The sequence below is a fragment of the Diplotaxodon limnothrissa genome, linkage group LG14 (genome assembly GCF_057381915.1).
Source record: "Diplotaxodon limnothrissa isolate DT_005_m linkage group LG14, D_limnothrissa_male_GT1.1, whole genome shotgun sequence".
Taxonomy (NCBI): domain Eukaryota; kingdom Metazoa; phylum Chordata; class Actinopteri; order Cichliformes; family Cichlidae; genus Diplotaxodon; species Diplotaxodon limnothrissa.
In genome coordinates this window covers 9,491,562-9,508,071 of record NC_140609.1, presented here as the reverse complement: position 1 = coordinate 9,508,071, position 16,510 = coordinate 9,491,562, and the positions used below count along the sequence as shown (strand labels likewise).

Sequence of the window (16,510 nt, the reverse complement as noted above, 5' to 3'; positions counted from 1 at the left end):
GGTGGTTTCTTCCTGTTAAAAGAGAGTTTTTCCTTTCCACTGTTGCCAAGTGCTTGCTCACAGGGGGTCAGTCTAAACTGTTGGGGTTTTCTCTGTATTTTTGTGGGGCCTTGTAGTACAAAGTGCCTTAAGGCACTGTTGTTATTTAGCGCTATATAAATAAAACTGAAATTGTACTCTTTTCATAACAGTGTCATGTATATACATTTGGTAATCAAAGACATTGAATGCTTGTTAGACCATGTTTTTTTCTCACTGCCTCACGATTTGCCTAGTTGTAAGTCCGTCTGGACTTTATGAGGGAAGAACTCCACTCAGGAGCTTCTAATCTGGACTAGACACGTGGATTGAGCGACACCTTGCGGTGAACACGAAAAACAACAACAAACTGACACCAGCAAGAAGCGGAAGCGTGCGGTTTGTCCTTTCCGACTTTCTGTAAAGCGGCGTCAACATGTCGGCCCCCTTGACAGTAAGTTACCCTTCAAATTTCGACTTATTACTGCATTAAGCTGACTAAATTACATGTTGTACGTAAGGCAGGCCCGGCAGGCTTAAAGCGCATGGTGTTGTTAGGATTTTGCAAGGTAGCTGAACCATATAAATACGATAAGAGTAACGTTAGCTAATGTTAGAAAAGACCTGTGGTTGAATTTGTGTGAGACACGTTTTTACATAACCTAACTGTAAGATACGTAATTATGGCAAAATCTCCGTGTCTGAATGGAAAACAAAAACCACACTGTTAACAGACATGTGCTGTCATTGATTCTCTACTTAGGTTTAACCTGACAGTAGTCACCGTTCATATCCTCCATCCCATTTCCTGTCTCTGTGCACAGTATCTACACAGATGTTGCCAGCGATCAGTTCTCCTCGTTGTTGCTAGGCGACAGTGGAGCACCAACTCAGCATCTCCTCCTCCTCTGCACAGGAGACTCCTCCTGTTCCTCACCCAGCGTTTCTATGATGTAGAGATGCTCCTCGGGTGGAGGTATCAGGCACAAAGGAGCCAGCTTCAAAAGAAAAATGTGTAGGACTCATTTTGGGACTTTGTAACATGATGATGCACCTGTTCCTGCTCCTGCTGCTCTCTGTTGTTTGGTGTAAATCACTGACTTTTCTGCTACTTTTACTTTCTTCCAGCTACTATAGCTACACACAAAGGTTTTATGGGCCAGACATAGCATCAGCGTATTACATCTTGAGTCTGAAGGGAGGATTTAGGTAAGTGCCTTGTTCCCTTGTGCCTGCACTGTAGCTATAGAAGGATTGTTTACATATTTAATAACTGTCCACCAAACATTTTCAGGTTTAATAATGGTCAGTTTTTTCTTGAAATCTTGAAAAATAGTTCCAGGATGAAATTTGAGCCGTGTTGCAAACATTTCTTGCACAGAAACAGTTTATTGAAGGGAGAAAAAGAGAAAAGGTTCATATATGCCAAATTACTCAGCTGGCCTGAATATCATTGGTAATAAGATAAGATAAGATAAGATAGAACTTTATTAATCCCTCGGGTGGGTTCCTCTGGGAAATTCGACTTCCAAAAAAAGCACAGCAACGACCGAAGTTACAGTTACAGAATTGTTATATATATACACACACACACACACACACACACACACACACACACACATATAAATACAGAGACAAATATAAATAAAATATACAAAGGGGATAAATAGAATAAATAGGAATAAAAAATAAAAATACAAGTGAATTGCACATTTCAAGTATTGAGTCTATTGCACTGTTGACTATTTACAAAAAGTATTGCACAAGGTATTGCACAGTGAGGTGAAGAGGCACTACAGCTTAGTTGTTCCCCCCTCCTTTGTCCTCCTGTTTCCCCTCCCTCTCCCCTCCAGAGAGGAGTTAAACAGTCTGATGGCGTGTGGGACAAAGGAGTTTTTAAGTCTGTTAGTTCTTGTCTTGGGGAGAAGCAACCTGTCACTGAACAGACTCTTCTGATTGTTTATGGCCGTGTGCAGAGGATGCCCAGCATTGTTCATAATGTCCAGCAGTTTTTTTTAGTGTCCTTTTCTCTGCCACTGTCACCAGAGTGTCCAGCTTCATGCCGACCACAGAGCTAGCCTTCCTGATCAGTTTCTCCAGCCTGGATGAGTCCCTCTTTGCTGTGCTGCTCCCCCAGCACACCACAGCATAGAAAAGTACTCCAGCAACCACCGACTGGTAAAACATCCTCAGGAACTTCCTGCAGATGTTAAAAGACCTCAGCCTCCTGAGGAAGTACAGTCGGCTTTGGGCTTTTTTATACAGGTGCTCTGTGTTGCATGACCAGTCCAGTTTGTTGTCCACCCACAGCCCGAGGCTCTTATGGAGTAATTAATCCAAATTTGAAATTTGTGGTTCAAATTATTGAACACAAACATCTTCACTGTGAGATGGGGATCACAGTGAGTGTCTACAGCCAACAGTAAAACATAGTGGAGGCTCTGTCATGGTTTGTGGCTGCATTCCCAGTGGTGTTGGGTCAAAGCTGATTGGCTGCATCAGATTTTGATTCAACATGCAATACCATGTTGAAAGTGTCTGATTGGCAACAGCTTCATTTTTCAGCATAAGAATGATCCCAAAACACTGGCAATGCAGTAAAAACTCACAGTGAAACACTGATAGTGTTATGGATTGGCCTCTCCAGAGCCCAGACCTCAACATTAGTTAAGCAGATCAGTGAGACAAAGAACAGAACAAAATGCAAAACATCGAAAGAAGAACTTTTAAGAAGCCTGGAGCACTATTCCTGAAGAAAGCTTGACCAAGAGAGTTCAGGCTGTGCTGAAGAATAAAGATGATGAGCAGATGAGTCTCATGACAAAAGCACTAGAGTTGGATACTTTTAAACTTTTTAGTTTTTTCTTTTCTCTTGCTATTGCTGTTTCGGGGATGTGTATATATATATATGTATGTATGTGTGTATATATATATATATATATATATATATGTGTGTGTGTGTGTGTGTGTGTGTGTGTGTGTGTGTGTATACGTGTGTGTGTGAAGTGTTTGAGTTAAGTTCTTGTCTTTGTGCTGCTGTGATCCATGATTCTCAGGTATGTCGGCCAGTCTGAGTGGTTTCGTACAAACCAGAGGGGCAAATTCAGCTGGGACTTCTTAAATCACAAAAACACGCCTATAGAAGAAGCAGACATGAGCTATACCATCATCAACTACACAGGACTGGAAAATTTGGGTACTGAGTTCAAACTTAATTTTTTCACTTGCTGATAATTAATTTCTTTAATATTCAGCAAGCAAGTCTAGTTTCTGATCTGATTTATGTCACCACAGAGAGGCAGCGATCTTTGCGGACTCTAAAATTAAAAGGCTGTCCTGAAGTGGACGACTGGTTCCTGGCCAGGCTCCATTTGTTCCAGGACTCTCTGGAGGAGCTAGACATCTCACATTGTCCACGCATCACCACAGGCGGCCTGGCTGCGCTCAGGAATCTCAAGTAAATGAGCCAAAATGCATCAAAATACTAGTTAATATCACTAGTGATATTTGTTATAATACAGTTTTTTCTGATTGCTTAAGCACATTTTTTGTAACTATTGGCTAATTTTGCAAAACTCTTCACACAAATAAGAAAACCTGTCACCCAATCATCAAAACATTGTAGTTCTCTTGCAAAAGCAAACACAGCTAGATTAACTCTTCACACCTTCGTAAAAATGGTGTTTCCGTATCAAACAGTACACACAAGCCATCATCTACTAAGCACACAATGCGCCAACTGCACACTGATGGTATGAATACAAAACACATCTGGCTTTTGCTTTCTCTGTGCACAAGGTAGGCTATGTCAGTTTGAGCTCATACTTCTGTCATAGATCCATAAGCATAGAGGGATCCAAACTTCAAGTACTGGTGTTTATTCAAACACATCAAAACAAACACAAGTGTTTATTTCCAAGTATAGGATTATTTGCAATCGCCATAATGACTATATGGGTTACTTGGTCTGCAGTGAACATGCTTCCTCTGCCCCCAGCATCTGGTCATCTAGCAATTCTGTAAAGTAACAATTTCAGTATTTTTACATCAATGGTATTGGTGTGTTTCTCATTGGCATATGGCAGTGCTACAAATCTTTGTGCGAAGTGACTGTACTAACCGATTCTCATTTCAAGATGTCCTTATGGTACTTGCTACAGTGTAGTGGCTCGAGTTAGGCTGGACCCGTTGGCCAGCTACCCTCAGGGTCATTCCACGGTTGATGACATGGTCCACTATTGTAGCTCTGATGTCATCAGCAATTCTATTTCTTACTCTTCCTACCCTTCCTCTCCCCCCTCCTCATCTTCCTCTCCCCCCTCCTCGTCTTCCTCTTGCTCCTCCTTGTCCTTGTCGTCCTCTTCATCCTACTTCTTCACCTCCACGTCCTCTTCCTCGGCCTCCTCTACTTCTCACTCTTTCTGCTCCCTCCATTGTACTCCGCACACACAGCTTACCTGTATTGTAGTGCTTAGGCTGATTGCAAAGTGAACTAATTATCTAAAAAAGTTTTCACATGTGAAAGTGTGCCAGACAGTTGGCAAATTAGTGTTAATGATAGCCATACATGTGTATACTTTTGCTAGGAGTGTGTTGGAAATTTGGTAATTGAGTGTTGTGCAGTGAATTGTGCCTACAGCTTTGCAAAGTGTGTGTTACAAAATTGCAAACTGAGTGCAAAGCAGTTTTTGTGCTTTTAGTTTTGCAAACTCAGTGAGTGGTTTTGCTATAAGTCTGAATAGTTTTAAAGATTGTGCTACAGGAATCACAGTTAGGGTTTAAGCATTCAGAAAAAACTGTAAGTACTTCTTTATTTCTTTTACTGTCTCTGCCTGCTGCAGGGGACTGAAGCATCTGAATGTCTCATCCCTACCTGGGATTTCAAATCCTGGCCTGGTCATCATCCTGCTGGAGGAAATGCTACCACAGTGCCAGATCACAGCTAATGGCTACGACCACAATCTGAGGAAGGTGGAAGAAGAAGAAGAGGAGCAAATGCAAAGACAGAGGTAGCATGTGGATTGGGATGGAAATCAGAGAGGAAACGGGCAATCTTTTCTGTCTGTTCATGTGCCATCTCACTCGATACAGCCTGTGAGACATCAGAGAAATGCAGCATGGAGAAGGGCAGCAGATACAACAGCAAGAAAAAATTAGCAGAGCCAATATATCTGACTTATGCAGCAGTTCACAAATCCCAGAATACACATTTTTCCTTAGAAACAGGTGGTTGCCGGGGGTCGCTGACTGGTCTTTAGGCCTTTAGGCCTTTCCATTGACCTCAATATCAGACTTATAGTTTATGAAGTCAAATGTGATTAAACAATCACAAACCCAACAAACTGGGTTGCTTTAAACCAGAATCAGTTTATAGGTATGTACACATATGTGATGTAAATTTATATGCCACCTAAACCGTTTCTGTCTCAATTGTTGCTGAATGTAAATATAAGTGTAAATATAATAAAGACTGACAAAGAATAAAGAGTGTGACAATTATTGTTAGCTTTACTGCCAACTCTGAGTTGGCAGTTCGTCTTGTAACCGGAAGGTTGCCGGTTTGAGCACTGGCTCGGACAGTCTCGGTCGTTGTGTCCTTGGGCAACACACTTCACCCGTTGCCTACTGGTGGTGGTCAGAGGGCCCGGTGGCGCCAGTGTCCAGCAGCCTTGCCTCTGTCAGTGCGCCCCAGGGCATCTGTGGCTACAATGTAGCTTGCCATCACCAGTAGTGTAAAGCGCTTTGGGGTCCTTAGGGACTAAATAAAGTGCTGTACAAATACAGGCCATTTACCATTTACTCTTGTCACATGTTTTAAAGATAGTGCAAGCGATGTCGTCACACATCACAGCGTGTCTGTATGTATTTGTAATCTGCACTGCAGGAGCTTATGTGAGGAAACTAAAGCCCATAATCCAGTGTGAGCCTTGTTCTGCAGCAGTGTCAATGGACTGATGAAGACACCTATGAGAGAAGAGTGAATGTGGGTGAAGAAACTGCTGCTACTTTTGTATGTAAATATACCATCTCAAGTCATTTGGTAGCATTTATTTTGTTATGTTGGATAGTACTGGAAGCTATATTAAAGTACAAAATGTATAATAATTTCAAATGTTAAGTAACAGTTTACTGACTACATGCATTTTTGGTGATATTTAATATAATATCAAGTATTGGGATCAGCTGTAGTGATGGGCACAGCGAGGCTTTGTGAGAGACTGAAACGCTGGAAGGAGTTGTGCCAGAATTAAAATGAGGTTTTGAACCAATCTGACACCCGCAGCCTTCTACTGACACCTACTGGCCACTTTTTCCTATTATCACATGTATTGAAAATGCTATTTTGTGAAGCAACACCAAAACAAATTAATTTATAAAACAAAATATATGGAGAAAAGGCTGCTGTGTTTATTGTAATATCCACACAGGTTGTGAGGATTTGAATGTCGTCCACTTTGTAGGTGAGCTCAGTGTAAACCAATGGATTTTGTGGAACATGATTCGTCTATGGTAGAATGAAGTGTGAATGAATGCAGCTAATTATTTCATGGGACATGAAAATAAATAAGAGAAAGTCGAAATGGTCCTCAATTAGTAATTTGTGGGTGGAAACTTCCTTACCCTGAGGATTGTTTGAGGTTTTAGTTTGCGAGCAAAGTAATTGTCACATTTATGGCCAGTTTTCTGACCTTAAATTGTGTGTTAGTAAATCAGATTCACTGATAAGGGATGTCTGTTCGTGTTTCCATGGGAGTGACCAGTCGAACAGTGACCATTAAAAATTTGAATAATAATTATATAAAAAAAAAAAAACACCCAGCACGCCCCTGCGGGCGGTTTATCCTTCAAGCTCGGGTCCTCTACCAGAGGCCTGGGAGCTTGAGGGTCCTGCGCAGTATCTTAGCTGTTCCCAGGACTGCGCTCTTCTGGACAGAGATCTCCGATGTTGTTCCCGGGATCTGCTGGAGCCACTCGCCTAGCTTGGGAGTCACCGCACCTAGTGCTCCGATTACCACGGGGACCACCGTTACCTTCACCCTCCACATCCTCTCGATATATGTATATATATATATATATATATGTATATATATATATATATATATATATATATATATATATATATATATATATTTATTTATTTATTTATTTATTTATTTCAAACAAATTCTCCAGTGGACATCACACTCACGGTGAATTAAGTAAAAAAAAACAAAAAAACAAAATCTGATATGAAAGAAAAAAGGAGCACGTGATCTGTCAGCCTGAGATCTGAGATGAGAAACTAGAAATTACACTCTAAATGATTACATCACCCAAGGAATGCGGGAAAAGGTATTTTGTGGTATAGACTGTAAGTAAATATCAAAATGTATTATTATTATTATTATTTACCTGGAGGCAATTTTTGTATTCAAAAATATATCATAATTATATAATAATATAAATTAATTTTAAAGCTGTTTTAGGGTTAAAACCAAGAAGCAGCAGTTAAGAACTTTCCAAATGCTGGTATTGGCATTGGATAGATGCTAGCATGACAGGATTGATGATACTTTGTTTCTGTCCTCGAAGTTCAGTATGTAGTCCACTGCATTTTTGGAAGTGAAGAACAAGAAGAAGAACATCAAAAATGCACTCTGAAAAATGTCTGAGCCTTTATGTTTGACTTTGGTATCTTATTTTTTTAATTATTAAAAAAACTAAACATTTTTTTTTATAGCTAATAGCACATTTAAACAACAGAAGTTGATCAATAAAACCTTAAAGACAGCCACATTTACATTAAAAGAAGAAAAAAAAACAGTTTCAAAATAAAAAGTTGAAAGGTGTGTTTTGTTGTGTTCATTAATTATTGTGGAAAGCAAAAATGACAGTGATTTATTGGTCATTAAAATGTGTTCAGAATTTCGAAATTGATTATGATTCATCTCACAAGTCATAACACACTGCTCCCGCTACATAAGCTGGCTTTATGGAGTAAAGGTCTCAGTATCGGTATTGGTATGGGCAATACTGACCGCGTCTTTACTTGGTGTTACATCAATACGTAACTTTGCAGCATGGTACAGCACTACCCACCTGTCGAAACTTGTGTGAAACACATCAAACTGTAAATTAGCATTGGCCACATGATGTGGGTGCTTTGGTTGGAACCACACCACCGAGCAGTGTTTCGGAGTAACTGGAGTCAAATAGTCTTATCGAAAGTCCCAAACTGAAGGTAGGAACAGACTTTTCTTGTGAAGCTGAACAAAAGAGTAAGCACGGACCGCGTTTGTGACGGACAACAACAGAACAGCTAGCTGTGTTTTAGATACCTCTCATAACTTCTTAAAATTCGGCATTTAAATCGATTGTCATCAGAACCCTTGTGGTGTAAGATCCTCAGCAGACGGATAAATGTCTGATTCGTCAGGTAGGACGGATGTATGATAGTTAAATTTCGGTTAAACTTCGAGAATGTGTCGCTGTTTCTGCGTGCTAGTGTAGCTAGCTTCAAAGCTAGGTGCATTCGTTTTACGTGAAACTGTGCGGTGAGTTTGACGTGCTGTTTTATTTTTACATTTGTAGAACTTCCTAAATCAGAAAAAGAGGAGGAGGTCACTCCCGAACCAGAGGTGAGAATAGTAGTGTGTGTGAAGCAGTGAATGCTAGCAGCGAGGTGTGGTTAAATCCGTCAGATTGACATAATCCAAACAAAACCCTCATTTGTCAGTGTCTGAGACAGGAAGAGGTGATAAAGCTGTTCAGCAATATTTCAGTGCAGTGTAGATAAATGTGATATGCTTGTAAATGTTAGTATTGTTTCCTATGCAGGAACAATCCGACGACAGCAGTGAAGACGAGGCTGCAGGAGACGCAGACAGTACGTGAACACATAGACACGGGATTTATAACTTCTGTATTTTCATTTTCACTCTTACTTTACTGCTTACATCCAGTGATTGGACTGGTTCCCAGTTGTGTATATTTCTGCTGTTAGTTTGACCATTGTGCCAACCCAGCAGTATAATGTACTTCTTAGTAGCTAAATCCCAAGATATACTTTACTACTTGTGACTAAACAGTGTCAGTGTCCTCTGCATTTTCCTGCTAATGCAGTGGCTGTGCTGAGACATGTTTTATCAGACTAGGAGCTGCCTCTTGACTTGGCTGAATGTATCGATTTCTGCCTTTATCTGATTTTCCCTGTGTTCCCATCAGTGGATTTCATGCGCAACCTCTTCTCCAGCGCGCTGGGCCTCAGTTCAGCTGAGAAAGTCCTGGATGAGCTGACTCTGGATGGAGTGGCACGATACATAAACAGCGGCAAATGTGAGTCTTTGCCCGCCTTCACTCTGCCCCCCACCGGAGTGGATCGATTTACCGCTTACGAGCCTGTTTCCACAATGCAGTTATTATTGATTGAGCCGCAAGCTTCTCTGCTTTCATGCAGGTAAAAACATCATCTGCATGGTTGGAGCAGGAATATCCACATGTGAGTATCTCTCTTTTATATCACAGAATAAGCACTTAAACTGCTTAAAGATCACCTCTTTTATTAATTACTATTATTATAATAATCATTATTATTCTTAATGAGTAACTGAACATCATTTCTCTCTACAGCTGCTGGAATCCCAGATTTTCGCTCTCCAGAAACTGGCCTGTATGCAAACCTGCAAAAATACAACTTGCCTTACCCAGAGGCTATTTTCCAGATAGATTACTTTAAGGTTTGTGAGAGATTGTTTTGGACATGCTTGAGGGGAGATAGTGGCTATAAAACTTTGCCCATTTATTACTCACTTCTTAAACAACTTTGTATTCGCTAATATTGACACAAAAAACAACATATTAATTACTGTCGGCCTCGAATTCAACACATTAAACCATAACTCATATTTCAGTCAAAAAACTACTTTTTTATGTTCATTTTCAGCTCAATTTGTTTTATTCTTGGACTCTCCCAGAGTAGGTTCCCATGATTCACAGCTCAAAATAAACCCCTCAGATCATCCACTATCTGAAACATATCTCTTGTAGCTTTCTTTGCCCTCCCTTTAAACCATGTTTCTTGTGAATGGCTTTGGCCATGTTTAGTATGAACACGCACCATTGTAACAGGATAAAGTAAGTAAACACATAAAAGGTCAACTTCAAGGCTTTGGCTTTAACTCATCTACATTTATCTTGTAACTTTTTTGAAATTGTTATTTTAGAAAAAAAATTATCTTTTTCTCCGTCTCGTATTTCAGAAACATCCAGAGCCATTCTTTGCCTTGGCAAGGGAGCTTTACCCGGGACAATTTAAGGTACAACACGCACACTTGCGGATTATTTGTCACGTGTTGTTATATAGAAAACTACAAATGGCCTCACACTGTGTTCATTCTCTCATGTTGGACCTTTGCGGGTGTTTAGCCAACAATCTGTCACTATTTCATGAAGATGTTGAAAGACAAGGGCATCCTGAGACGCTGCTACACACAGGTAGGAGGAACACTCGCTTTTCACAAATGAAGTCACTATTGCTGCATTTACATTCCCGCCTGTGTTCATTCAGAATATCGACACGCTGGAGCGAGTAGCCGGGCTCGAAGGAGACGACCTAATCGAAGCTCACGGGACGTTCTACACGTCACACTGTGTCAGCTTCTGCTGCCGCAAAGAGTACAGCCTGGAGTGGATGAAAGGTGTGGTGTTTTTGTTTTCTTGCTTTGGATTGTTGCTTTAGTCTGATTAAGAGACACTTGGAATCTTAACTTTCTCCTGCTGTCTTGTAGAGAAAATCTTTTCTGACGACATTCCCAAATGTGACAAGTGCAGCAGTTTGGTTAAACCAGGTCAGTAGATGTTCATTTGTTTAAATGTTAGTAATGTTGAGTTTCAACCATGACTTTTAGAAAGTCTCTCTCTTCTGCTTTTTCTTACACAGATATTGTCTTCTTTGGAGAGAACCTACCTGCCCGATTCTTCACTTCAATGAAGATGGTGAGTGGACACCAGCGGCTTGTGAACATTCTGGAATATTTTGAGGAAATGTGATGCAGCTACTTAGTAACAGTAAACGTTGTTTTTGGGTTTGGTTTTTTTTTTTGGTAAACCTTTCAGGATTTTCCTCGTTGCGACCTTCTCATTGTTATGGGGACATCCCTTCAGGTTCAACCATTTGCGAGTCTAGTCAGCAGGTACTGCAGCTCAACTTTCACATTCCTGTCTGAGCACAGAGACCGCCACAGTAATTGTCTGGTAGTAGACCACAGACCTGCAGGAGAGTTTGTTTGAGAGCTTTTGCACTCAACCACATTTTATAATTTCATGTAGATCTGGTGAAAACTTTATTTTGTGTGTTTCTTTTTCATTTAGGGTTTCAAAAAATTGCCCCAGACTGCTCATTAACATGGAGAAATCAGGGCAGGTAAGCACTCACCACTTCCTTTTCCTTCTTTCTTGGATTCTTTGTGCAGGCTTGTGTTGATGTGCGTCTCTGTGCAGGTTAAGCCCATGATGAGTTTGTTTGGTTTCGGCGAAGGGATGGACTTTGACTCAGACAAGGCTTACAGGTGATAATGAGACACAGCTACTCCTCTCCATAGCTTTACTCTGCATTTGCCGTTTACTACAAACTAATATAAACAAAAGATCTTAATGAGTGCAGTGTACTGTAGCCGTACCTTTACATTAAGCTGCACAATATATGTGTCAAATACAGTTTAACAGATACTCAGGAAAAGGTTTTTTGTTTTATGATTTAGTTATTTTTATGTGAAATGTATGCTGTAAGTTCAGACTGATGCACAGAGTAATGAACACACATCACGCAGGCCACCATTTTACAACCAGAGGGCACCAAAGACTTATCTATCTGTCCCAAATGGAATTGGTAGATACTTTGAATATACTACATTTTTTTTCATACTACTCACTACATTAATGATTGAACTAATTTATAACTACGTTGCTCAGTATCTGACTTGCTAAAAAGTTTCTATGAAACTGAAAAGTCATCGAAAGTTATCAGATTCCCTTTAAATCAGCGGTCCCCAACTTTTTTTGCGCCACAGACCGGTTTAATGTCAGACAATAATTTCACGGATCGGCCTCTGCGGTTTTGCGGATAAATACAACAAAATAAGATTTCACGACCAAGACAAAAACTGTGATATTTTGTAAATATAATAATAAACGCGTATTCACTGTGTAGTTGTGTAACTTTATTAGCAGCGTCCTCCTAAAATCCGCCAACAACATGAGATTAACAGCCTTCTCTCTGCCCCTTAGCTTTCTGGTCGCTATGGTAACATGTAAATATTTCTTTCAAAATAAGACGCACAACTACAACACGGGAAAAGACCTAGGGAAACCAAGTTAACAATAAAAACCCTGAAACCATCAATTTCACACCCGAGCCTCAAATCTTGCAGCCCGGTACTAAACGCCTCACAGACTGGTACCGGCCCGGGGGTTGGGGACCGCTGCCTTAAATGACCAAGAAAGCTTTAGTGGAAGCAGTGAGTTTAATTTATTAGCATCTTGTGCCAAAACAAACAAAAAGCAAATTAATTAAAATGATGGTTATTTTTAAACTGCTTTCTTCAGTAAGGTGTCCATTGCTGCCTTATTTGCAGTTCAGTTTATGCTGTAAAAGATAAGCGGTGCTGGTGTTGTCAGTGAAATAAAAAGTTGTTTTGCACTAACACGTTGCTATTTATTTGCCTCTCTCTCCAGAGATGTAGCTCACATTAGTACTTGTGATGATGGATGTTTGGCTCTAGCTGATCTTCTGGGATGGAAGGTAAGTTACATGTCCCCTTTCAAGGATGCTGTCCTATGTTATGTTTTTGCTATGTTTTTAGGCCTATCATGTGTAAGGTTAAAACAAGTAAACACTGCTCAGAAAGTGATGGGAACACTTGATCATCAAACTTCAGGGTATCAGTCTGTCTGGTTGGGAAGCAGAAACCACTGTGAGTCCATTTCACCTGCTTTGGTGCAAATGAGAGTGACAACAGTTGTACTGTAGAGGTGACAACCACTAAAAAAATTTTTTGCGTGTGGACCATTTCTTACCTTTTTTTTTTTTTTTCCCTTTTCTTTTTTTGGCTGTTAACTTTTTTTGATCTAGTTCTGCATTTTGCTGGTGTCCTTGTCACTGCTGTTAGGATGACACAGTGCCTGCAGTCAATTCAGATTGTACAGATAGTTCAGCTCATAGGCACAGCCATAAGTGCTGTCACACAGATGTTTGCTGTGCCTCGCAGCACAGGGCAGTAGAAGCAGTAGAAGCCGGCCTAGCAGGAGGGTCAGTGTCTGCTTCTTTGTGGGAGGAGGAACAAGAGCGCATACTCATACATATTTAACACAACTGTCAGAATCAGACTACATTAGGGTAGCACGAGGGCCTCATGTCCTTCAGTGGGACCTTTGCTGATAGTGCAGCACCATGCAGCTCGATTAACCTTTGCAAGAGAGGAAGTGGTGGGTCTGTCACTCCAGACCTGCTAGCTGAGAACCTCTGGGATGTCTTATATTAGTGGTGACCCATTTTCCTTGCAGATGAGAGCAGGATCAGACGGATCACATGTGACAGGCATGAAAGAGTCTGGAGACGTTGTGGTGAATGATATGTGATATGACCAGCTTGGCAGAGGATCAATGATGTTCTGTGGAGGCATATCCTTAGACAGTGTTAGCCAACAGTGCTTACTACTGTTAGGTACTGAGATGAAAGTTTCATTATGCCAGCGAAGATCCTGTGTTCCTCCTGGTGTAGGACAGTAATAATAATAATGGATTGGATTTATATAGCGCTTTTCAAGGCACCCAAAGCGCTTTACAATGCCACTATTCATTCACTCTCACATTAACACACTGGTGGTGGTGGAGGCAAGCTACAGTTGTAGCCACAGCTGCCCTGGGGCAGACTGACAGAAGCGAGGCTGCCATATCGCGCCATCGGCCCCTCTGGCCAACACCAGTAGGCGGTAGGGTAAAGTGTCTTGCCCAAGGACACAACGACCAGGACAGAGAGCCCGGGGATCGAACCGGCGACCTTCCGGTTACAGATACGCTTCCCAACCCCCTGAGCCATGGTCGCCGTGCACAGTAGCCGTGCTCATGTGGCCAGAGTGCATAGGCTGTTCTTAGATGATGCTGGCATTGATGGCATTAACTGGTCCTCACATGCCCCAAAACTGAATCCAACTGAGAACCTTTGGGACATCCTATATCGGTGCATCTGAAGCAGCCAAACAGCAGCAGGGAGACCCTGTTGGACATCATTCACCATCTCATGAGGCCTTTAGAATGTTGTGTACATGCATGTGGAGGCCATAAACATTACTGAGCTGATCGGATTTAAATTTTGAACTTTAGATTTTTTGTGCGATTATGTAGCCCACAACGTGTTGATTACTTTGATGATTTTGTTTAGGAAAAAAACAATGTGTCTAAAGATTTTTAACTGCTCTTATTTATTTTGTTTGTTTTTGAGCAGCAAAAACATCCTAGTGTCAAGGTAGCCTATTGTAGATCGTTGTGAAGTTGTGGTTTTCCTGATGGAAGAGGTGTCGCAGTACAAAACAAAAAAAAAAGCTTGAGCTGTTTGTCTTGTAGCTTTTCTTGTTGCCACCACTTTGGGCTCCATATCTCAGTGACTCAGCTGCATTAAAGCTCTTGTTTGTTACGTCTCTCCAGGCAGAGCTGGAAGAGCTGGTGAAGAAGGAGCACGCCAAGATCGACAGTCAGGATGCAAAAGAGAAGGCCAGTGAAAACAAAGGAGCGACAGCCAAGGCGAGCTCTGCATCAGCGCCACCAGAACCCAAAGCTGAGGAGTAACCAATAAAAAGCTCCCTGATTAAATGAAGGTCCTGTGGTGATGTCACAGATTGAAGTGGCATCGGGGGGTTACCTGGAAGCGAGGCTGTGGTGGACTTTCTGACATCTGTTTATATCAGTCATTTGCATTTTTTTTTTTTTTTTTTTTTTTTTTTTTTAACTCAGTCTAAACTGTTTATCACTTTCTCTGTGGCTCGGCAGATTTTATGTTGCAACAGAACCTATTGTTCATTTATCTGTATTGCAGTAGCACATAGCGTGCCCATGTGTGTTGTGGTTAATGTCTCTAAAACAGGCGCCATTGCACTTCACAGCGGCTCAGACGAATATGCAAACCAGCAATTGAACATGTGATATTTTGTTTAATCAAAAATGATCTTTTCTGTGAAGATAATCGGGCTATTTTAGGTGCTGTGTTATTTCCCTCAAGCCAAAACCTGCTGTGCTGATAACTTTCCTACTAACAAAATTAACTTCCTGATAGGTGACTGCAGTTGGGCACATGGCTCTTCTAAAATGTCTCAATTTGTAATTTACCGTGTTTTTCATGTTCCTCTCATGTTTAATTTTTTTTAATGATGTTTAAAAAAAAAAAAAAGCAATGTAAAAAATGCAAAAGAAAGTCTACACCTAAGTTGATTTGGGGCATGGGGGACATGAGAAGATCTAGTTTTATTGTAAACTTGTGTGATCATGAATTGATTTGTGGGTTTAAAAATACTCGGGTGGATGCAATAACATTAACATCTGTACAATGTCACAGGAACCAGTGCAACCCCCTGCAATAAATTTTACCTTTTCAAAGCTGATCATTTTCACTTCTGTTAAGTCTTTCATAGAGGAGTTGGTTACACTGTGGTTATGTATGCTACATGGACAAAGTATAGGACCACATGCACAACACACCTACAGGAGCTGCTCAGAAACCACTGCCATGACGCTCCTGCTTACGTTAAAGCCAGGGGGGGTCTGCAGATGTTGGGTCTTGGTGACTTTTACACACCATCACCTCACCTCGGCAACACCGCTTTGTATACTTCATACCTGAGTTGCTGTGATTCCTAAATCGTTACCGTGGCACTCTTGAATTAAGTGAGATTTTTAGAACGACTCTTTCTGTCGCGAATGTTTGTGGCTTAACTTTGTACGCCGGTACCAATGAGACCAATCAATGCTAATATTGTTTCTTTATTATGTGTTCTGCTATAACAATGTATCACACCTCAGTGTAATGGATCTCCTAAACTTCATCCTGATGACAGCATCCTTCCAGGGCCTTGAGGTTTCTCTCTCTCCACTGCTGCCCTTGTCACACAGGAAAATATCGCTTTAGCCCTGCAGCCTCAGTCTACCCCATATGGTGTAGATTGTTTTTTGGAGCATCTACCTGCATAAATCTGCATAAGAATGAATGCTGTTTTCCCCAAAAAGGCTGTTATTTTTCAACATTTTCCAACTTCTCGCAGGCTCTGCAGGCATTTCATTATAGCAAATGAATGAACTTAGATTAATTAGAAGGAAACAGATTTTACAGGAGAGCTCAGAAACACTACAGTGGGGCAAAAAAGTATTTAGTCAGCCACCGATTGTGCAAGTTCCCCCACTTAAAATGATGACAGAGGTCAGTAATTTGCACCACAGGTACACTTCAACTGTGAGAGACAGAATGTGA

General features: G+C 41.0%; 2 protein-coding genes across 2 annotated transcripts; both read left to right on the top strand.

Moving 5' to 3' along the window:
* The first annotated feature begins 442 nt into the window (after positions 1 to 442).
* Positions 443 to 5,367, top strand: dmac2 (distal membrane arm assembly component 2). Its single transcript, XM_085371219.1, has 6 exons — positions 443 to 472; positions 843 to 1,033; positions 1,147 to 1,227; positions 3,075 to 3,214; positions 3,313 to 3,475; positions 4,860 to 5,367. Exons 1-6 carry the CDS (start codon positions 455 to 457, stop codon positions 5,029 to 5,031), a joined length of 765 nt encoding a protein of 254 aa, XP_085227345.1. The 5' UTR covers positions 443 to 454; the 3' UTR covers positions 5,032 to 5,367.
* A 2,934-nt stretch (positions 5,368 to 8,301) lies between these two features.
* On the top strand, positions 8,302 to 15,640 carry sirt2 (sirtuin 2 (silent mating type information regulation 2, homolog) 2 (S. cerevisiae)). The gene is made up of 16 exons (XM_085370329.1): positions 8,302 to 8,434; positions 8,590 to 8,636; positions 8,836 to 8,884; positions 9,223 to 9,333; positions 9,455 to 9,496; positions 9,628 to 9,734; positions 10,257 to 10,313; positions 10,423 to 10,491; positions 10,565 to 10,694; positions 10,785 to 10,844; positions 10,937 to 10,992; positions 11,113 to 11,189; positions 11,368 to 11,419; positions 11,497 to 11,564; positions 12,730 to 12,796; positions 14,698 to 15,640. The coding sequence occupies exons 1-16, from the start codon at positions 8,419 to 8,421 to the stop codon at positions 14,836 to 14,838; spliced, it is 1,149 nt and encodes a 382-aa protein (XP_085226455.1). The 5' UTR covers positions 8,302 to 8,418; the 3' UTR covers positions 14,839 to 15,640.
* Positions 15,641 to 16,510: the final 870 nt, after the last annotated feature.